At 58.8% G+C, this 22,391-nt stretch overlaps 2 protein-coding genes across 9 annotated transcripts; both read right to left on the reverse strand.

Annotated features, from left to right (window-relative positions):
- Window positions 1–397: 397 nt before the first annotated feature.
- On the reverse strand, window positions 398–11,078 carry SLC25A44 (solute carrier family 25 member 44). Of its 4 annotated transcripts, XM_030291414.4 has the most exons (6): window positions 10,917–11,077; window positions 6,659–6,844; window positions 5,960–6,070; window positions 4,931–5,649; window positions 2,925–3,052; window positions 398–2,516 (listed from the first exon to the last, which is right to left on the reverse strand). In XM_030291414.4, the coding sequence occupies exons 4-6, from the start codon at window positions 5,550–5,552 to the stop codon at window positions 2,325–2,327; spliced, it is 942 nt and encodes a 313-aa protein (XP_030147274.1). In that variant the 5' UTR covers window positions 5,553–5,649; window positions 5,960–6,070; window positions 6,659–6,844; window positions 10,917–11,077; the 3' UTR covers window positions 398–2,324. The 4 variants fall into 4 exon arrangements, with proteins under 4 accessions (XP_030147274.1, XP_030147272.1, XP_030147273.1 ...); XM_030291412.4 differs by lacking the exon at window positions 6,659–6,844; XM_030291413.4 differs by lacking the exon at window positions 6,659–6,844 and having other exon boundaries at window positions 10,790–10,929.
- Window positions 11,079–11,931: 853 nt separating this feature from the next.
- SEMA4A (semaphorin 4A) lies at window positions 11,932–20,228 on the reverse strand. Of its 5 annotated transcripts, none has more exons than XM_030291595.4 (15): window positions 20,085–20,221; window positions 17,279–17,416; window positions 16,189–16,349; window positions 16,014–16,076; window positions 15,833–15,931; window positions 15,263–15,371; window positions 15,035–15,151; window positions 14,815–14,945; window positions 14,425–14,594; window positions 14,198–14,348; window positions 13,856–14,045; window positions 13,653–13,768; window positions 13,391–13,560; window positions 13,204–13,316; window positions 11,932–13,037 (listed from the first exon to the last, which is right to left on the reverse strand). In XM_030291595.4, the coding sequence occupies exons 2-15, from the start codon at window positions 17,412–17,414 to the stop codon at window positions 12,457–12,459; spliced, it is 2,307 nt and encodes a 768-aa protein (XP_030147455.4). In that variant the 5' UTR covers window positions 17,415–17,416; window positions 20,085–20,221; the 3' UTR covers window positions 11,932–12,456. The 5 variants fall into 5 exon arrangements, with proteins under 5 accessions (XP_030147455.4, XP_030147453.4, XP_030147454.4 ...); XM_030291593.4 differs by lacking the exon at window positions 20,085–20,221 and adding an exon at window positions 18,651–18,769; XM_030291594.4 differs by having other exon boundaries at window positions 12,354–13,037; window positions 16,189–16,318; window positions 20,085–20,228.
- Between the last annotated feature and the right edge of the window lie 2,163 nt (window positions 20,229–22,391).

Here is a 22,391-nt window from a genome sequence, read left to right on the forward strand (position 1 = left end):
TATGCTTTTCGTGACTTAGTGTCTGGGAGCATCCAGACGTCCATAATTCTTCACTTTTTATTATCTTATAATTATCCTAACTTTAAATTTTATTACTCTAATTATATTACTATTTTAATAATAAAATTATTATTATTAAACTTTTAAAAATTTAAAAAATCAAATAATTAACGTTTTTCACAGTGACAAAGCGTCCTTCCCTCCCTGGAAATGGCCGCCCTGCCCCCCAGCGGCTTTTAGTGAAACAAAACGATCGAGCCTGAAGAATTCAAGGAGAAAAGAAGCAGCAAAGTTAGAGATGAAAAGCTAAGGGTGAAACCCTTTCTGTGACACGACAAAAAGCAGCAGCCTCCCCTGGTGTGGAGGCTCATGTGCTTTGAAATGCAGGCACCAAACGGAAGGTCTCTCACGTTTATTAGTTGTCAAGGAACGTTGCTGGTTACGAGAGGAACATTAAGTTTGACAGTGTCTCCCCACACCGGTGCTTCTGCCCCCCTGTTCTGCACACTGGGACTGGCCCTGCTGCACCTGGCAGAGGTTGATCGTTATTGTTCCTGTTGATATTGGTGTTAACATCCTGCTGCCTTGTGATTTGGGGTTCTGTTGTTCTGCTTTTCAGAGCAAAATCTATTATTAGAGTGAGAGCAGAGTGGTGTCAACTTTTAATCAACAAACACGAGAGCAGAGCAGGTGCAGAAGGTGCTGATCCAACAATTCCACCAGTGGCTCCAGCATCCAGTGCCTTTTTTCTGAGCACTGCAGGAAACAAAAATGGGATGAAGAGGGCTCTGACGACTCACCCACAGCCCCATCACAGCATTGCCCCTTAGAATCAAGCTCTGCCCTTAGCAGAGAAGCCTCTCCCTCCTCAGCAGCAGCTTCAGCACCCTCCATCTCCAGCAGGGACGAAGAGCAGAGCCACACTTGGTGAGTCCCCTCGGGAAGAGACAGCCAAGTGGAGCCCAGCAACAGCCACAGGTCAGCAGGATCAACACCTCAACCAAAATTCCTGGATATGGCAGAAGGGGAATGGGGTGGTGCACCCTGTTGTGTGGACGTGCACCCCAAACCCCCCCGAGATGAGCACCACGTGTGGGCTGGCAGCATGAAAGACAAATCTCAACCACCAAGAGCAGCAGAGTGCAGTCAAACAATCCCCTCCCTCCCCTCCCCTCCCCAAAAAGCAGCCTCTGGTTTCATCCCCCTGAAGTTTTCACCTGGTAAAATACACAGAGCATAGCTCAGGCTTCTGATCCAGCAATTGTGCAAAACATTATCCTTGCCCTTCCCAAACTGGATGAGCAGAATTTAAACTCATTAAGTGAACCACCACTTCTTATTCAATGTAAGCATGCCTGTCAGGTTTGAACCGGATCAAAAGCCAGCACAAGGCTTTTCCTTCCTCACGTCCCATCTAATTATAGCTCAAAGCCCATTCAGTTCTCATCCAGCTGCTGGCAGCACCACGATCAAACACTTCTAAACTGCATTTCTGGGCTTAAACTAGCTAAGGTGGGAAGTGGCCACAGCCACTCTGAACATGCAGGATTGACACACTGAACAAGGCCACAGGACAACCATTCAGTTCTCCAGAAATCAGAATAAGCTTCCCTAAAATAAAAAAAAAAATAAATTACAACAGATTAAAAACACAAGTTAGGTGTCAAAACCGCCATCAGCTAATTCCAAACAGCCAGCTCAACTCCCGACTTGCTATCAGCCACTTGCTGTTTGGAGGATGAGAGCGGGGAACATTTTCCAAGAATATACAAAACAAGTATGTAGATCTACTCAAAACGCAGGAAATCAGGTCTGAAGTGATTCCAGGTTACTCTTGTCTCACATCTTCTAGAAATAAAAGCAGGTAATTGGAGAAAGTCACTTGTCTATTTTCTGCTTCCAGCTTCCCACAGCACAACTGCCACTGGAGACATCCCAGCAGAGGGTCCTGCTGCAGGCTGTGAGTCTCCTTGGAAGTTTGGCAAAGATGAAAATAATTTAAAGACAATAAATTGGCTTTTTGCTTAAGCCAGTAAGTCTTTAATTTAAAAAAAAAGGAATTAATAACTTGCCAGGATGCATTCACACACCTTGAATGGACTGTTCCAGGCAAAGAGCACTGCCAAAGGTCACAGTTTAAGCAAAACCAGCAGCAGACCGTTGCATGACACTCAAATCTAAAGAGGTGCAGTTGCTTTTGCATCCGCCTTGTGCTGTGAAACCAGCCAGAGACAAAGGCACAGCAGCTGCGACACATCCCAGGCTCTCCCCTGCAACAGACCAAACTCAGAGTTCACAGGAAGGTTCTCCTCCACCAGCTGCCTCTACCAGTGCCTCGAGTCCACCAGCTCCGGGCGCAGGCTCAGCTTCTTCAGCGTTTCGTAGCCCACCACGATGACGATGGTGGAAGGAGTGGCCGAAATGATGCGGGCAGAGAGGCCTTTGGTCAGCCCCCAGGGACCTTCCTCTGCAATGAGCTGCTTGAAGGTGAGAATGATGGAGCTCTTGCCTTCCACCTGCAATGCCAGAACAAACATTGACAGAGCTGCCAGACTCCATACCGAGCTGCACTGGGGCTCTGCTGCGACTGAACACTCTGGAGACGACAGATCAGCCACTCCAACAGCCTTGATCTAGTCTGCAGAACTCCCTGAGGAGGGCAGCAAAAAAAGCACAAAGTCCTAAGGAGGCAGCAGGAGGCAGCAGCTCTCCCTTTCTGAAGGGAAAGCCTGTCTGAGCAGGCCAGGCTGGCACTGCCAGCCTTGCTCCCTGGGCTCCTCTTGCTAATGCTGAGGGCAAATTAAGCAGCTTCTACCTAGGATGAAAGGCCCAGGAGAGCAGGGAAGCAGCTCACCTGAAAGCACAGAGATGAGAGCCCAGGCTGAACCCCACCCTGCACTGTGGCAAGCACGCTGAGCTCTTACCTGGACCCGAGCCCTCACCACATCCATGGGGTTGGTGAGGGTGGAAGCTGTGGCAGCCGCAAGGGGCCCTGATATCGCTTGCAGAAGGAGGTGGGGACAGTCTTTAGGAGTCAAACTCGAAAGCTGTTCTGGGAACAGGAGAGAGAGGAAACGTTCAGTGGATGCTCATCATTTCCTTAACTCCACCCCCTAACTCCAGCTGATGTGCAGTGGGCAGAATCCTGATTTACAGCCTGCCAGCTCCTCCCACAGAGTCTCAAAGTGGTGCTTCCCACACCAACCAGAAGCTGGCACAGCACAGGGAGCAGGACTCACCACACTGGTGGCTCCAGTACACTCCCCATGCCTTGTCCCACAGCCTCCCATCGCTGCCACTCTGGCTTCCAGGCCAGTGGGGCAAATTGGACAGAATAAGCTTCCACATCCCCAAAACAGAGCACGAAAATACCCACCCTCTTTAGAAGGTGGAGGAAGCCTTAAGACAAGGCTCCAGTGGAAGGTGTCTGCAGAGATCTGTGCAGAAAGCTGTCACTACTGGGCACTGCCTACGAGATACCCTGGTATCCCTAAGGAGGAAAGCACCATGTAGTGCTCATCCCAGATTTCCTCACTCTGCTCCTGCTGCCTGGCCAATAGGATTTGACTCTCCCACACTTTCACTGGTTAAAGTTGGACAGAGGAATGTTCAAAGCCCCGTGTTTTGGACGATGAGGAAGCCTGTCTGGCATGAGGGAAGGAAGCAGCTCTGGTTGAGACCTTGAACACTGCCTGGAATCAGGGCCAGCAGTGTCCTTTGAACCTGAGGAGGGTTCAGTGACCCCTGCTGCTGCTCCAGGATCAGTGGACTGGGAAATGCACCCAAAGCAGATTCATTGACAGCTGGGGCTTGTTTCCCATCATCTCAATGTCCACTGAGAAGACGGGGAAAGAGCAAACACCTGGAAGCTGAGAGCTCTGGTCTCTCCATATCAACTGCATTTTCTTACATGCCCTCCTTTAAGGCCTTTTGGCATGAAAATCTTACAGTTTGTACACCGGGTTTTGGTCTTATAAACTGTTGACATGGAGACTGATGGGAGCACTCCCACAAAGTACAGACCAACATGCCAAGCTGCCACTGCCATTTAAATGCAGCACCAATGCTTCCTCTAGCTACCAGAACTCTGGAAAGTACACAGGACCTTTGAGACCTCTGGATTTTGAAGGAAAGGTGCATCTTGACCTCCAAGATGTACTTTAGGCCCAGTAGAGCAAAACCAAAATTGCTCATTACCACCACCTTTTAGCAGAAATTAGGTAACTAGAGGCCTAAAAACCATGTGCAAAGCTGCATGGCAGAAATCTAAAGGATCATCAGAGGTGGAAGTAAACCTTAGTTGGCCAACACCTTTAGCCTTTTGGAAACACCCTAAGGAGTGTGACAACTGAGCTAGGGAGAAAGAACTTTCTACTGAGTGCAGTTTTCCATCACAAGACTCAGTGCCAATTTTAAAGTTACCAAAACTGAAGCAACACGTGACAGAAATCCAGGGAAGATTTGGCCCTTGTCTCTGCCTGTTGGTTTTGCCATGAGATTTGTGGCTCTAAAAGTCCCTTTGCCATATATGAGATGCCTGAACTCACATGAACTGAAAGATGAACTGTACTTACATGGTGGCTCCAAAACTCTGCCTTCCTCACTCCCGTGGAGAAGGCACTATTTGGGATTAGTGGAAGAGAAAGTTAAAGCAGATGCTTGAAGCCCCACTTGCCTGGAGCCATCCAGTTTGAAGTCCTATAGCACTTGGACCCCTTGTTCTGTATTGAAACACCTCTGCTCTGTTAAACTTCCACCCAACATCTGCAGAATTCCCACACAACCAGATGTGGCTGCTTAGTTCAGGACGGATTCTGCTCCCACCCCCAGAGAGAAAGCAAATCACGCTGAATCCACAGTGTCAAGAGTCCATCCGAGGGGCTTCTGGCTCTCCTGGGATAAGAGACATTTCAAGCCTCCTTTCACTTACCAGCATAGAAGTGGTAGAAGGGCCACCAGACCGCACTGTTGGGAATATAAGTGAGCAGCGAGGCCACATAACCCCTGTAGAAGCCTCTAAAACCGTCAGCCTTGAAAATCTGTACAATGATGTCCTTGGTTTGGCCAAAGACCAGCAGACGCTTGCCATCCTGGTTCTGCACCTTGAACCTGCCCATGCTTTCCCCCTTCCTCTGCATCATGAGGTGCTGGGAGATGACATCGATGGGCACCGTGATGCTCTGGGCCACCAGGGAGGCCGAGCCACCGGCCACCAGGGACTTGACGGCGTTGTTGTTGTTGTACCGCGACACGTACTTCCGAGTGAGCTCGTACGTGGTCACGTAGCACTGCCCTGAGATCAGGGTGAAGGTGTTGACCAAGAAGCCACGGTAGAGCCCGGCCGCCCCTTCTGTCCGCAGGATTTTCACAAAGGCATCAAACGTCCCGTTGTACAGGCTCTTGCCCTTCTGAACCTGCAGCCGCGTGCGGATGAGCGTGAAGGGGTAAACGCTCACCCGGATCATCATAGTCATGCAAATCCCAAACACGTAGAATTTCCTTTTGTCCAGGTGCTCCCACTCGATGATGGGGATGTTCCGTTTGTCCTCCATGGCTCCCTGGGGTCAGGCAGGAGGGGTCCAGATCTCCCTCAAAGGTGCAGAGCAGATCCAGGCCCAGCCTTCCAGCCTTGACTGCAAGTGCTGGCACCTGAAATGAGAGACCCCTTGGGTAGAGGACAAAGCCCCGCTCGCTACAACCGCCCACATCACCTCCAGCCTGGCTGACTCTCCTGGAGCACACAGCAAACCCCTGCACAGCATTGTGCTGGCCCAGCAGAGGGATGTAACCTCCAGAGGCAGGGCCCTACCGTGTGGCTGATGGTGACACCTTCTCATGTTACTGAGGCTGTTTTCTGAGCTCCAGCAGCAGCTCTCACCACAGCCCAGACTGCTCTGTGGAAAAGCAAAGCTCCCATGCCTTCAGAAGCAGACTGGCACCACTCCAGCAGCACACACACCTTTTAAAGGACACGCAAGATCAGGGATGGCCAACCAAAGCAGCTTCTCCCCAGTCATTCCAAGCCTGTGAGGCTCCCAGGTGTCAGGACGTGACTTTTCAGTTCCAGGATCTGTACAAAGAAGAAAGTGACAAATCCTTTTGTGTTCCTAGATTCCCTGCATGAATTAGACCCATTTCTTTGGGCACTTCCATTCTTATCTTCCTAAAGCTGGAGGGTGATGAGAAGGTGAAAAGAACAACAATGGGAAAACAAGGCAAGACAGCCATGTAGGGTCTCCACACTGATGACCAAGATGCTGAAAAGAAGGGGTTAAATGACAGCTGGGGATCTCTCTGTTGAGCTGCTTGTCAGCTACACGAGCAAAGTTCACCCTCCCTTCCAACACTCCTGATCTGATAACCTCCCTTCACTGCTGGCTGTGCTCAGGGCACCAGGAATGGGGAAGATGAGGAGGGAGGGGTAGTTCAGCCTCCTCCAGCCCCAGTTGCTGCAGCTCATCACCCAGCAGGCACTAACTGCTTCTCCACAACCAGGCTCCTGCTACTTTCAGCTGCTGTAATTAGTAAATTAACTTTCTGCGTGATTAACCAAGCTTGGGCTAAGGGAACCGACACACAAGGCCAGGCAGCAGGAGAAGCACAGCTCAGAGAATCACCCAAAACAACATGGACCAGTTCACTGCTGGTAAGGACTTACTTTCACATCAAATTAAAAACACCCTGGGGTGTTGGGTGGCTGAACTTTTGGGAAAGGCTTGACTGCAGCTGGATCACAACTTGTATTCCAGGCACTGGAAGTGTGTGCCAAGGCACGAGCTGAATTGCTGGAGAGCAGAGCTAGAGCAAGAAGCAGGAACAGGAACAAGGGAGACAAAACCTTGATCTGAAAACAGATTCACCAAGTGAGAACTCCAAGGGATGGGCAGTCACCACCACACACTGATTTGGGGACACCTTACATTACCAAGCCATAACATCAGTGCCTAAAGGAGCTCCAAGGGAGAGGCCCTTGGGACAAGAGCCTGGAGTGACAGGACAGATGGAATGGCTTCCCACTGACCAAGAGCAGGGTTAGATGGATATTGGGAAGGAATTGTTCCTCATGAGGGTGGGCAGGCCCTGGCACAGGGTGCCCAGAGCAGCTGTGGCTGCCCCTGGATCCCTGGATGTGTCCAAGGTCAGGCTGGACAGGGCTTGGGGCAACCTGGGACAGTGGAAGGTGTCCCTGCCATGGCAGGGGTGGGATGAAATGGGCTTTAAGGTCCCTTCCAACCCAAACCAGTCTGGACTCTTAGGGAAATGTCTCAACACTTCAGAATTCATGAAAATCTCACGCAGGCCAGAGACATTCTGTTAGAAACACAGTAACAAAACAACTGGAAGTTGTTTACCTCTGGCACAGAGAAGAAGTTACAGTTATGAAATGAAGGCAGATCAGGGTGGGTGTCATATTAAGTGACCATTTCAATGCCAGTTGGCCAACAAAATATTTGCTGAACAGGAGCAAATGGCATTACAGGCTACCACAGCTCCTGCAGATGGACAGGGGAATTAAAAACACCCCCAAAAAACACCTTTTTACCATTGTAAAGAGAGCTACACTTCACCCTGCCAGCCAATTGCCTTGGTAGTTAAGGCACAACAAACACCCCAGCCTGGCTAAGCAAAGCCTGGACTGCTTTAGTTACAATTACAGCCTTAGTGGGTTTGCTAATATTGACATGATGTGACACACAAAGCTTCCTGCACAAGAATTATCTGTGCACAGCATCTATGAAAACACAGCTAGAGTCCCACTAGCTTAATATTTAATTAAAAAAATTAAAATAGAGTCTAGCCAATATGATTCCCTGGTGAAGCCTGAGGGTTTAGTCCATACTCCAAATTCCTCTGCCAGCCAGGGATGGAACTGAGCTCCCCACAAAGGAAAGGGAAGGGCTGCCTGCAAAAAACATCCTTATTACTGCAATATGGAAAACAAAACAACAACAACAATAATAATTCCTTGATCTTTATTTAGTTTTAGGTGCTCTAGTGCTTTGGGTTTAGAATTTCAGCCACAACTTCTTGAGGAAACAGCTATACTTCCTCTGGACTCTCACCAATAACTCCTCTCATTCAGGATCTGAGTTGGACAAAGTCACTTTGACCCCACGGCTCTGAGGCACTCCAAGTCCCTCCTGTGTGGAAGGAGGAAGGGATCCTGGCAGCTCCAGGGATGCTGCAGCTCCAGCACGGCTGCAATTCTTATGCTGCCAACACAAAGAGTTTTGCTCAGAGCATTTAATCTTCCAGAAATTTAGACCATGGCCTTGCTTAGGGCAGGGATCCCATCACACTCATCAAGCAACTCTTTGATGATCTTTCAAGGGATTTTAGGGAGACTGATATAAAAGTAATCCATCTACATCTCCTAAGAATTGACCTGCCCTCCAAAGCAAGGTACAAGCACACCACAGCTCACACATCCTTAAACTTTGGAGCAGCTTCCTGCCAAAAGCACCCTCAGTGGTTCCTTCCCACCACACACAAAACAGCATTTCTTGAACTTCTGCCTGGAAATCCAAGCAGGGGGGTACTGAGCAGGGCGTCCCTTCTCCTGCTCTCTCATCTGGGCACAGCCTCAGTCTCCTACACACAGAACTCGGTGTAAACCCCCCAGTTCATGCCCTTTAATGCCACCCTGTCAGTCTGGTCCCCAAAGCACTCGCTGCTGCAGCTGGAGCTAAAGACGATTCTCTGGCAGACACAGACAGGGCCTTTGTGTGCCCGGGCAGGGATGTGCCCTGCCTGGCATGCTAATGCCTCAGCACCCGCCTGGGAACCATCTGCAGTCAGCCCCAGGCTGCTGGGCACCTCCTCCAGCACAGAATCACACCACAGCCTGAGCTGGACAGGGCCCAGCAGGGACAGCTCTGGAGTGAATGTGAACGGCCCATCCGGGATGGAACCTTGACCTCGGTGTTACCGGCACCGGGAGCAGCTCACCGAGCTCAGCTAACGCCACACTCAGCTCACCGAGGTGAGCTAACACCACATCCACCTCACCGAGCTCAGCTAACCCACATCCACCTCACTGAGGTGAGCTAACACCACATCCACCTCACCGAGCTCAGCTAATGCCACATCCATCCCACCGAGCTCAGCTAACGCCACAGTCAGCTGACCGAGCTGCACATCCATCCCACCGAGCTGCACATCCATCCCACTGAGCTCAGCTAACCCCAAATCCATCCCACCGAGTTCCACATCCATCCCTCCGAGCTCAGCTAACGCCACATCCACCTCACCGAGCTGCACATCCACCTCACTGAGCTCAGCTAACCCCAAATCCATCACACCGAGCTGCACATCCATCCCACCGAGCTCCACATCCACCTCACTGAGCTCAGCTAATGCCACATCCACCTCACCAAGCTCCACATCCATCCCACTGGGCTCCACATCCATCCCACCGAGCTCAGCTAACCCACATCCACGTCACCGAGGTGAGCTAACACCACATCCACCTCACTGAGCTCAGCTAACCCCACATCCATCCCACCGAGCTGAGCTAACCCCACATCCATCCCACCGAGCTCCACATCCACCTCACTGAGCTCAGCTAACCCCACATCCATCCCACCGAGCTCCACATCCACCTCACTGAGCTCAGCTAACCCCACATCCATCCCACCGAGCTCAGCTAACCCCAAATCCATCCCACCGAGCTGCACATCCATCCCACTGAGCTGCACAGCCATCCCACCGAGCTGCACAGCCATCCCACCGAGCTGCACAGCCATCCCACCGAGCTCAGCTAACCCACATCCACCTCACCGAGCTGCACATCCATCCCACCGAGCTCAGCTAACCCACATCCACCTCACCGAGCTGCACATCCATCCCACCGAGCTCAGCTAACCCACATCCATCCCACCGAGTTCCACATCCATCCCACCGAGCTCAGCTAACCCCACATCCATCCCACCGAGCTCAGCTAACCCCACATCCATCGCACTGAGCTGAGCTAACCCCACATCCAGCTCACTCTCCCCGAGCTGAGCCAACGCGCACTTCGCTCCTAACCCCAGCCCGCGGAGGGCCAGAACCCGGACCCGGCACAGGAGGGAGCGCTGCTCGGACCCGGCCCTGGCAGCTCTGGGGACAGCCGCGGCTCCGCTGTGGCAGCGGCTCTCCGGTGGCAGCACCGCTCCCGCCGCAGCAGCTCGGCCGTGCCCGGGGACACCGAACGGCGGCACGGCTCCGGACACCGAACGGCGGCACGGCTCCGGGACACCGAACGTGGCACGGCCCGGGGACACCGAACGGCGGCACAGCCCGGGGACACCGAACGGCGGCACGGCCCGGGGACACCGAACGGCGGCACAGCCCGGGGACACCGAACGGCGGCACGGCCCGGGGGCACCGAACGGCGGCACGGCCCGGGGGCACCGAACGGCGGCACGGCCCGGTCCGCTCAAGGTCACCGCCGGGCCAGGCGCGTCCCCCGCCCCGCCGCTCCGTGTGCCGGGGCTGTCCCCGCTGTCCCCAAGCCGGCGGTACCTCCGGGGGGCTCCGGCTCCCCATCCACCCCGGGGAGGGCTCCGGTGTCTGTCCTGAGGAGGGTCCCCGGACCCTGCAGCTGCTTTCCCCGCGGGGTTCGAGCCCTGTCCCGCCTGCCCCGCGCCGAGCGGCTCCGGGCCCGTCCCCTCTGCCCCGGTTCTTCCTCCCGGGTCCTTCCTCCCGGGTTCTTCAAGGGGTCTCACACCAACCCCGCACCCCACCCCTCGCCAGCCGCCCCCTCTCCCCCGCTGCCGTCCTCCCGTCCAGCCGCGCTGCTCCACACCTGCCCGGGCCCCGCTCAGCCGCCGCCGCCGCCCGCACCGGCGCCGGGCCGCCACCGTCGGGCTGTGCCGCACCGCTGCAGACCCCGGCCAGGCCTGTCCCCGGCCCCGGCCCCGGCAGCCCCTCACCTCACGGCGGCGGGAGGGAGCCCCGAGAGCCACGGGCCGGGACGGCCCCGCCGCGCCATGGCCGCTCCCCGCCGGAAGTGACCGGCGGCGTCAGCGCCCGGCCGCCGCCGCCATCTTGGCACCGGGCAGAGGTCGCACCGGAAGTGCCCGCGCGCTTCCGGCCCGCAGTAAAGAGGGCGGCGGGAGGGGCGCCTTAAAGGGACCGCGCCGAATTACGGCTCTTAAAGGGCCAGTGTCCCTCAGCGCTGCGTGCGGGCTCTGCGTGCTGGGGAGGCCGGGGCGTGCCAGAAGGGGACAACAGCACGGATGCACCCACGGGACGGAGTGATGGGCGGGTGTGAGAGAGCTGTCCCGCACTCCCGGCACTCTGTGCCCCTTTATGTGCATACACCCTGCACAGGAACGCGTGTCCCTGCACGCCCACGTGTGTCCCTGCACGCCCACGTGTGTCCCTGCACACCCACCTGTGTCCCTGCACACCCACGTGTGTCCCTGCACACCCACCCGTGTCCCTGCACACCCACCCGTGTCCCTGCACACCCACGTGTTTCCCTGCACACTCACACATGTCCCTGCACACCCACATGCGTCCCTGCACACCCACCCGTGTCCCTGCACACTCACACATGTCCCTGCACGCCCACCCGTGTCCTTGCACACCCACCCGTGTCCCTGCACACCCACATGTGTCCCTGCACACTCACACGTGTCCCTGCACACCCACATGTGTCCCTGCACACTCACACGTGTCCCTGCACACCCACGTGTGTCCCTGCACGCCCACGTGTGTCCCTGCACATCCACCCCTGTCCCTGCACACCCACGCGTGTCCCTGCACACTCACACGTGTCCCTGCACACTCACACGTGTGTCCCTGCACACCCACACATGTCCCTGCACACCCACCCGCGTCCCTGCACACCCACGTGTGTCCCTGCACACCCACGTGTGTATCTGCACACCCACGTGTTCACGCGTGTTCCCCTGGCCCGGGCCTCCCCAGCAATGCAAGGCGTTGATTTTTCCTTTTTTAATAAAAAAGCAGAGCAGGGCAATGTACAGCTGGTTTGGCTTTCCAAGGGCAGACCCAAGGCGTGGGACACGGGGTGGGGGACACAGGGACAAGGGGGGCTCTGCCACTTGGGGTCATGCAGCAGCACCGAGGGGAGGTGGCAGTGCTGGGGGGTGCCCACGGGCCTGGCTGATGGAGCCCACTGGGCACAGCTTGGCCCTCGGGGAGGATTTTATGGAACCTGGGTTTGTTCCCTGGGGTAATATCGGTGTCAGTGTCCACCATTTCCAGCCATCCCCGCCCCACGGGGTTGTGCCACATCCTTTGCCCGTCCCCATGACCTTTTTCACCCTCCACTCTCTCCCCATCCCATCCTCTTGTCCCATCCACGCCCCCATCCCACCCTCAGCCCCAGGATGTGAGCCTTAGGTTAAAACAGGTGTATTAAATAAAACAAAACCAAACCCCTTCACATTCACCCCCCTCCCCACACCCCCTCCCCAGGCTCTCCCTGCCCCGCTGGCAGCGTCACGCTCTGTCCCCGGCTGCCACGTGGAGCCGGTTGTTGTCCACGTCGATGTCCCCATCGAGCTGAAGGCAGCAAGCCTGGGATCCTTCATCCTCCTCCTCTTCCTCCGTGGCAGCTCCAGGTGCCGGGGGCTCTCCGGTGCCCCCGTTGAGGGGCACCTTCTCCCGTGGGCGGGCCGGGGGGCTGTGGGGCGTGCTGCAGCCCCTCACCTTGCTGCGAGCCCGGAGCTGGTCGCGGTAGGTGAGGAGGGCCAGGCAGGCGGCCACGGTCAGCGTCACGGCCAGCAGCACGGTCACCGTGACAAACTCCAGCCAGTAGGACCGGGGGGTGCCCCTGTCCGGCCCGTCCCCGCCGGAGTCCCGCAGCTGGTACTGCGCCACGGTCCAGGTGTAGCCGTTCTCCGTGGCCTGGCACGTGTAGGTGCCGGCCGTGCCCCGCTGCGCGATGACCACCAGCGTGTGGTCGGGCTGCAGCACCGTGTGCCCCCGGGCACCGCTGGGCTGCTGCCAGCTGTAGGTGGCCAGCGCAGAGCGGCGGGGGCACGGCAGGGGCACCACGGCGTTCAGCCGGGGGCTGAGCCCTGTGGGGGTGGAGGACAGGGTGATGTGGTGCACCCCGTGTGCCCCATCCCACCCCGTGTGCCCCATCCCACCCCGTGTGCCCCATCCCACCCCGTGCGCCCCGTCCCACCCTGTGTGCCCCATCCCACCCCGTGTACCCCACCCCGCTGTGCTCCCATACTCAACCCTGTACAGCGGGATCCTCCGGTGCCCCCCAGGATCGGGGCATGGCTGCGCTCCTCCCACGCTGGCACGAGGTGCCCGGGCTCCCTGTCTCGATGTCCTGCAGCCACGCACTCCTGTGTGGAGTGGGAGAGCGGGGTCAGCATCCCAGTGACCCCCACACCCCTCCCGCTCTCGGCCCGCTGCTCACCTGCTCTCGGTGGCGGTGGCGAGGCGGGCGGGCAGGCAGGAGCCCTCGGGGCTGTGCCAGGCGCAGTAAGGGTCCCGTGCCAGCACGCACTCGGCGCAGCTCCGGTGCAGGCTGCAGTTGGCCAGCGGGACCTGCAGGACGCCTCTGGAGTAGCCCACGTAGAGGATGCCCTGGGGAGGGAGCGGTGCAGGGCTGAGCCTCCCCTCGCCCCGGGGGTGGCACTGGGTGGCTGCTGGGTGCCCGGTGGTCACACCTGCCCTACCTTCCCTGGTGCCAACAGCAGGTTCTTCACTGGCTCTGGCTTTGCAAACAGCTGGATGCTCTCCACGATGTGGGCACCCCCAGACAGCTCCACTGCCTTGTGCAGGAGACCATCGGCTGTGGGGCACAGGGGACATGGCTGAGGCTTTGGAGCCAAGGGGAGGGTCAGATGGGTGACCCTGTGTGCCCCCCCCATCACCCCACCTGTGGCCAGGAACATGACACGATACGCGGTCCCCGACACGCCGCGAGTCTCGTGCACGGTGATGCGCGTGTAGGTGACATCTGACTTCACCAGGAGAGGCTGTCCCCGCATGGGGGACACCTTCCCGTCCATCAGGAAATGGTCCTTCATGAAGGAGAGGGCTTTGTCCGAGGAGGCACCCATGGAGCACTGTGGGGGGAGAGAGGGGTCTGTGCTGGTGTGGGAAACTGAGGCACGGGAGGGGAGGATGTGCTGCATCACCGGGGATAGACAGACCCCATCTCTTGGGGACCAGCGTTGTCCCCTGGAACGTCCAGTCCCCCTGAGCGGGCAGCACTCACACTGCCAGGCCGGGGACTCATGTCAGGCCCACTGTAGACAGTCCAGCGAGAGCTCTCCTTGTTCAGCTCCTTGTACTTGCCCTCGAAGACCTTCTCCAGATCCTCCTGTCTGTAGGCACAGACGGCGGCGCTGCCCGCCCTGCCCGCCTGCCTGCAGGGAGGGACAGCCAGGTGGGCAGTGGCAGGGCACAGGCCCCCGGAGCTCCCCCACACCCCTGGGCACTCACCACTGCGAGGTGAACACTGCGTAGAAGTCGGCGCGGCCGTCGTGGCGCAGCAGGGCAAAGGCGTGGTGGATGACGTTGAAGGGGAAGTGCCCAGTCTGGGAGCACACCAGCTGTGCCTTCAGGAATGTTGTCCACTTCTTCTGCAGCAACTTTTCCCCCCCTACATCGCTCTGCGGGAGCCAGAGGGTGCCAATCACCAAGATGACAAAACCCCTTTGTCCCCTGCCATAAAGGAGGGGACATCCCCTACCATCTGCTGATCACAGTAAAACCATCATCCCCATTATTGTCTCCCGTCATTGTTCCTATCCCATTGTCTCCATCATCATCATCATCATCCCCCACTGCTGTACCCCCACTGTAGCCCACCATCATTCCCTGCTGTCACACCTTGCAGACACGGGCCACCCGTGGCACCAGGAGCTTCTCAAAGAAGTCGAACTCGTCCGCTGTCTCCTCGAAGAAGAAGTAGACCTTGTCATCCTCAGGTATGCTGAAGGAGGCCACGAAGGCGGCGTCGGCTACAGGCACAGGTGAGTGAGAAGCTGGAGCCATGGGGGGGCTGCAGGCCCCTCCCCAGGAATCCTGCCCAGGAGCTTCCCTTGCTCACCCGAGAGCCAGCGGAGGAAGGCGTCAGTCTTGAGCAGCGTGCGGGTGCCCAGCGAGCGGGAGATGATGGGCTCGTTGCCCTGGAAGTTGTTCATGGTGCCAGCGTAGAGCTCCCCATCTGCCCAGGGACACAGCGGGGGCTGAGCCGCGGTGAGGACCCCCCACCCTCACCCTCCATTCCATCCCAGAGATGGGAGCCCACCTGCGAGGCCGCTGGCACCATACTCACCCACCAGCAGGGCCGTGTAAGTGTGCTTGGGATCAAAGGGGCACTGGCCCTTCCCGTCCAGGAAGGGCTGTCCTCTGCCACTGGGCACCAGTGTGAAGTTTTCCAGGTGCTGTAGAAAAGGGGAGAAAAATGCCAAATCTGTAGGGAATGACTGTGGAATACCTTGCAGACATAGGGTGGCCCATGTCTTCAAGGTGAGTGCAGGGATGATGACAGAGGATGCTGGGGGTACCCAGCTCCTGTCACCTTCCCTCATTTTCATTCTGGGGAGTGGCAGTCCCCACCACGTGCTCATCATGGAGGAAACTGAGGCAGGGACAGAGAGCCTGGAGCCACCTGAGGGGACCCAAAACTGGGGTTTCCCTGCCAGAGGAAGAGTTGCTGGCAGCTGAGTGAGAATCACCAAGGGCTCCTTTAGCAGATGGGACACAAAGATGTCCCTTGGGGGGGACACCCACCACCCACATCCTGGGGATGCAACTCACTTCTGGGCCCGTATTTTGTGGGTCCTCACAGCAACACCACAGCCTGCCCAGAGACCCCAGGGGCCTGCCCGGGGGGGACACTCACAATGTAGGTGCACGCGGGGCTGAAGGCATAGGTCCCACAGACGTAGAGGTGGGTCTGGTTCAGGGCCACCAGGACTCGGATGAAGTTGAAGCACTCAGTCTGAGGAGGAAAGAGCAGAACTGGGTGATGAGCACCCCAGTAGCTTTGTGGGATCCCTGAGCCCCCCACAGGGCCATCTCACCTCTTGGCTCTTCTTCTTAAAAGCACATTCAGAGGTTTTCTCATCTGTGGCTCCCCACATTATCTGCAAAGGGAATGAAGATGTCGCTGGGCTGTTGAGCCCAGCCCCACAGGGAGACTGAAACACAGCAGAGGCACCTCCCTCCCCCACCTCCCCAAAAGGGGTGGCTGCTCACCGAGGCTTTGGCACGGATGCTGCCAGGGGTGCCAACAGTGAGGGCCAGCAGCCAGTCGCGTGCCCCCACGTACAGCTCCTCCTCGCTCTCATCCAGGAGGAAGATGTCGTAATGGGAGATGTTGTCCTGGCTGAAGTGGGTGAGGGTCCGCCGGGGGTCCCCTGGCAGGAGCAGAGGGGTGAGGGAGGCCGGGGGTCACACACACACCCCAGCACCGTCATTGGTGTGCGGATGTGGCAGCGGCTGCCACTGAGGCTCATCCCACACAGGAAATGGGGTGCAGCTCTTCCCCTTCAGCGCCCACACCACCATCACCCCTTCACCCTCCAGGTTCCCACCTCCCACTGACCCATGCAGCTCCTACTGCAAGAGCTGAGCATCCCCAAGCTGCAGACCGCCAGAAATGGGGGGCATTTTCCCCCAGAGCTGTGCCTGTGATGCTTTGGTGCCGTGGCCAAGGGTAGTGCTCTGTTTGGGGGATGCACTGCCCCGGGGTGCCACCTCGGAGGGATTACAAGCCCCGAGGTGCCAGGCTGGGGGACATCACCAGCCCCCAGGGTGCCCTCAGGCACAGCCAGGGACTGCAGGTTCTCATTCATCCCCAGCAGACACCAAAACCAGAGGGTTTTTGCAATTTTGGGCACGGCTGCATGGGGAAAAGGAAGTGACAGTGCAGTCAGGACTGGAAAGGCTTGACCCTGCCATGGCACACAGACCCTCTCGCAGCCCCATTGCCACATCACAGCCCCTCCAATCTCCTGCTTTGCCTTCCAGCTGGACATGCTGTGCCCTGTCTCTTCCAGAGGCAGCTTTTTGTCCCCCCAGGGTGACCCTGAGCAGACCCTGGGTGCCAGCAGGGTGACAAAATCACTGTAGGATCTGGCCCATTGGGTGTTGGGGTGCCAAGCAGCCTCATCTACTCTCATCCCCCATCACATCCCCCACGGGAGGGTCAGTGATGGGGCGGGGTGGGGATATGATGGGGGGCACGCCATGGTTCCTGATGCTGGATGCTCAGCCCTGGGGATGGACACAGAGGCTGTGTACCCCCCTCCCCAGCTGCCCCAGCCCTTCCCGGGGCCGTACTCACCGCTGGGGAAGGCGAGGCGGGGCAGGGGCTCTGCGCAGAGCAGGGCAGCGGGCACCACCACCCCGCAGAGCAGCCGAAGGGCGGTGGGCATGGCGGGGGGCGGCAGGGATGCGCCCCACGAGGGTCCCACCAGCATCCCTGCGGAGAGGCCGAGGCTGAGGGCACACGCTGCCGGGCTGCGTGTCACTGCACCCGGCGGAAACCAGACGGGGAAGCAGCACCCGGCAAGGGGGCGGGGGACGGCACCTCGAGCCCCACATGACCCCCCCAGTTTGGGCACGAACTTCCCACTGCTACATCGGCACCCAGAGATGTCCCCTCGCCCTGGGGGGCACAGGCAGAGGTTTCCCCTCACCCAGAGGTGAGGGGTCCTGCACGGAACCCCGGCACAGCGTACAGAGGCTTTGCCCCAAGAGCCTCAGAGCCCATCCCCATCAGGGATTATTCCTCTGTCCTCTCCATCAGTTATCAGAGCGTCCCCAAAATGGGGGGGACACACACGGGAAGCCCCTTCTTGCGGCTCTTTCTGCAGCTGATGCCAGAAGCACTGGGGGAAGAGCCCCATCTGCAGAACCTCACGGTCCCCAGGACCCCTTTGCTGCCCCATTACCTCTCTGGTGGGCGAGGACAGAGCCGCTCATCTCCCCGGCTGCAGCACGGGCACCGGGCAGATGCCCGAGCCCCGGGGGCTGTGGCCACGCGTGTCCCGTGGGTCCATGCCCGGGTCCGGCGGCAGCGGGGCCGCGCTGCCAGGCTCCCAGCCCGGCCCAGCCCAGCCCAGCCCAGCCCAGCCCAGCCCGGCACTACGGGAACCTGAAAGTCCTGCTGCAGGAGGACGAGCCCCGGCAGGTTGGGGCAGTGGGTGCCTGCGCCCGCCTCCCCTGCCTCGCACCCCGCGGGGAACGCAGCGAAGCCTGGCGGAGGCAGCTGGGATGGGAACCGGGGAGCTCTGCTCCTCCAAAGGGCGATGTGGGGGAGAAAGATGTGCTCAGATGCTTGGCTTTGCTGGCTGGGGAAATCTTTGGGGTGAGGAACGCAATGGCATTTTTCCTGTGGATTCTATGGGTCAACAGCAGGCCTGAGTATCATCCCCAAAACAGGCATCGCCCCAAAAATCAGCCCCCCAGGGCAGAGCATGGCTCCCCACAAACAGCCCCATGGGGCACCCCCACAAAGCCCCTGCAACTGTTCCAGGAACCCATTTACCTGGAGATTCCATCCTTAACCCCAGGCTGCTCTGGGATGGCTGTATGCAAGAAACCCCCCAAAGCCAAAGCCCTGGAGCTCCTCAAGATGAGAGCCATACCTGAGGTACCCCAATATCCCTCTGGACAAGGCTGAGGAGCATCTCACCCTGCTGGGGCCTCCTTACCTGCCTCTCCCATCCCCAGAGCAGCCCAGCGGGACATGGAGCCCCGGGAGGGCAGCGCTGTGCTCAGCACCTTGCTTGGCTGGGACAGAAGCTCCTTGTGAGCACAGAAAGTAGGTTACTCTGCCCCGGATTTCCCACTTGGCAAAGGGCTGCCTGGGGGACGGGGCTGCACGGAGCCTTGGACCAGGCATTGTTCTGCCCTGGGCCACAGCCACCGAGGCCGCGGAGGGGGAAGGCGGGATGGAAACGGGAGCAGAGGCTCCTCAGCGAGGCTGAAGGCTGTGGTGGGGCTGAGGAAAACCGCCAGCGTTCCCCAGCGTGAGCCAGGGCTGACACAGGATGTGAGGTGACAGCAGCCTCGCGCTGCTCTGACAGCGTGGGAAGCCAGAATCCCTTCTCAGCCTGGGCTCTCCTCTTTTTTGGGTCCTCTGGTCACAGCGCTCTGGGGACATGGTGTGGGGGAATGTAATTTACAGCCTGCCTATATAAGATTTAGGACATGGGAGGGAGTCCCACCGAGGGTCTCTCAACACTGGGGTGGGTCAGTTTTCCCTGGTGCTTTCGGGTTGACCACAGTTGTGGCTTCATGGGCGTTGCTCCTGCTTGGGTCTCCTCCTGGAGGATTCCCTCTAAGCCAGGGAATATTGTGCTGTCAATGAACACACACACTCCCTGCAAAGAGCACATCACCTGCCACAGGATGGAGCCAGGCCCAGCCCTTGCAAGGTGAGCAGGGCAGGTGTGGAGCTGTGGCACTGATCTGCCAGCTGCTCAGACATTTCCCGTGCCTCAGTTTCCCACAGCAGAGAAGAGGTTGGTCCTTCTCTGCAGCTGGACTCCAGTCCCCTGCCCAGTCACATCCAGGAGCAGCCCTGTGGTGTGGGGGGTGCAGGAATGCTCCCAACACCCAAGGGGGGCTGGGGGAAGCCCCGAGATCCAGAGCAGGGCGAGTGTGTGTGAGATGGAAGGCAAAGGAGGAGGGGGGTTGCACTAAGGGCATGGGAGGATGAAGGGGAGGAATTTGGGGGGTGTACGCAAGAGGAAATGGGAGACGATTGTGTCGATGGGGTTGTTCGTTACAAAGGGTGGGGAGAGCTGGGGGGTGCAGGTAAGAGAGAGGAGGATGCACAGGAGGGAGCTGAGGGGTGCAGGAGGTGTGGAGGGGTGCCCAGGAGATAGGGGATGGGGGGGTGGGGAGGAATGTGAAGGCAGGGAGTGCGGGCGGTACCGGGGGGTCCCGGGGGTCTCCCCAGGGACGGCACCTCAGCCTCTTTGTTGCCGGCTGGCAGCATCAGCACTGGGGGTCCCCCAAGCCCAACCCCACTATGGCGACTTCCCCCTTCCCGCTCGACCTGCCGCCCCCTCGGAGCCTCCCCAGCCCCCCTCGGGCCCCCCGGGCGCCCCCGGCCCCGGTCGCGGTGCGGCGGTACCGACCTGCGGCGGGCGGGCGGGAGCAGCATCCCCCGGCCCCGCATCCGGCTCACGTCGCCATGGCTACGGCTGCATCTCGGCCCCCCCGCCCCGACAGACCCTGAGGGACGGACACGGGGCTGCGCACCCCGAGACCCCCGCACCGGGACACGAGTGGGCACTGCCTCCCCTCACCCCGCACACCACCGACCCCCACCCCGGGAGGAGCAGGGGCACCCCTCTGCCCCACGTGTGGTACATCCAACCCCTCTCCAGACACGTTCCTGTGCCCCATAAATACATTGGGGCCCTTCACCTTCACCCCAGTTGTGCTCTCGGTTTTTGGCAACACCTCCAGATCCAGACCCTATCCTTGCATCCCATCCCCGCACCCCACCCCTGCATCCCCATTCCTGTCTCAGCCCTCCCACCTGACCCATCCCAGAGGAGTGCTCCTGGCTCTGGCTTCCCATGCTATGTGGATTTGGGGGGTCTCAGGAGGAGGCTTGGGGGGCAGCCGTGGTAGCAGGCTGCATGTGTGTCCCCCTCCCCAACGCAGCATTGAGAATTTTGGTTTCTGGCATTTCCCCCTTGGAGTTTCCCTTGGCAGAAAGTCTGGCCTAGCTGGTAACTGCAGACCTCACTTCTCCTGTGGAACTTGCTCCCTTCCTCTTCCCAGCTGTGTGAGAACCCCATGAGCCCCAAAACAGGATCTCCGGCCGCTACTTCCTCCCCTCTCTGCAACCACCTTCCCTGCATGACCTCAGCCTTGCTGGAGGGGTGCCAGCACTGCACCAGCACCCCCAAAAGCAGGCCCTTTGCTGGGGTGCTGGCTCTGCCAGGGCTGGAGAGCAGAGCCCTGCAGCTCCCAGGGCTTGGGAGGGATCTGTAAGGAGCTTGTGCCTCGTGCCCAGCAGCACTGGAAGCTGGAGCCTGCTGCGGAGACTCCTCAGGGCTGAGCTGCAGCCCCTCAGCCCTGCCTGGACACCCCCAGGGTGGGGGTCCTACAGCCTGCAGCACATTGGGGTGCAGCTTTGGGGGTAGCAGTGGGCACGAGCTCACATCTCAACCCCCCCGGGATTAGTGGGGTGGCTTGACCTTAATCTCCCTGGGCACGCAGGGGCCTGGAGGGGCTGGCGTGGGGCTGCCAGGGCCCCAGCACCCACTGGGCCATGCCCTGCCTGGTAAACCTGCTGGCTTGCCAGACACCGGAGTCAGTCCCAGCTCTACCCCGTCCCAGTGATTCTCCAAGGCTTCCTGTGCTAGATTTTCCCCCCAAAAGCTGGTGGTGTTCAACACGTCCCCAAACCCCAGTGCTCCAGCCTACCCAGGGTGTCACTGAAGAGACCCCAACATTCAGTGCACAAGTGAGCAAGGCCAGGCCATGGCCCCTGCTCCGGGATCCCCTCTCCCCCCTGCCACACTCTGGGGGACCCAAAGCAGGGCTCAGATCTGTGGGACCACAGGAGGAACAGGACAAACCTGACCTTGAGTCAGTGCTTTGGCTGGAGTAGGACTGGAGCTCTTTCACAGGCTCTTTTCAAAGTCCCCATAGGGGTGTGTGAGGCCCCTGTGGGCTGTGGCTCCCCCTGGGCTGTGCAAGGTCCCCATGGGCTGCACATGGCTCTGCAGGGTCCCTTTGGGGCTGTGCAAGGTCCCCGTGGGCTGCACATGGCTCTGCAGGGTCCCTTTGGGGCTGTGCAAGGTCCACACCGGGGTCCCTGTGGGGAGTGCATGGGCCCCACGGGGCTCTGTGAGGAACCCACCGTGTCTGTGCTGTCCTCACAGGTCTCTGCAATGTCCCTGGGGGCTGTGCAGGGACCCCACAGGGCTCCAGCTCAGCTTTTCCCCCGTGTGACCCAGCTGTGGGGTGCCAGGATGCTGGGGCCTCGTGGGGCACATGGGGAGGATCCAGGGTGTGGGTTCCCTGTTGCATTTCCCCATGGCAGTTCCCCAGGGCAGTTCTGTGTCTCCTGGCCCGTCTCCTCCCAGGAACACGTCCAGCAGCAGCACAAGATACCAGCAGCATGGCTGGCTTCCCCTCATCACTCCAGAACCCGCTATTTCGGGCACAACCTCATGACTTTTGGGGGCTGGCGGTGCCAGGCCTGCAGTAGGGTTGGATGCCCATGGAAGGGGACAGGCTGCAGCATTGTGGGGGTCGCTGCCCCAGCGTTGCAGCGTGGGGATCCCTGAGCTGGCAGAATTGGGAGGCAAATAGCACAGAGAAGGGGTCAGGGTGTCCCCCCTCATGCTGTGGGCACCCACCTCTGACACCTCCCTGACCCCTCTCCTAGGAGGGAGATGGCACCTTGCTGCTTCTCCACAGCC

Source organism: Taeniopygia guttata, chromosome 25, assembly GCF_048771995.1.
Source record: "Taeniopygia guttata chromosome 25, bTaeGut7.mat, whole genome shotgun sequence".
Classification (NCBI taxonomy): domain Eukaryota; kingdom Metazoa; phylum Chordata; class Aves; order Passeriformes; family Estrildidae; genus Taeniopygia; species Taeniopygia guttata.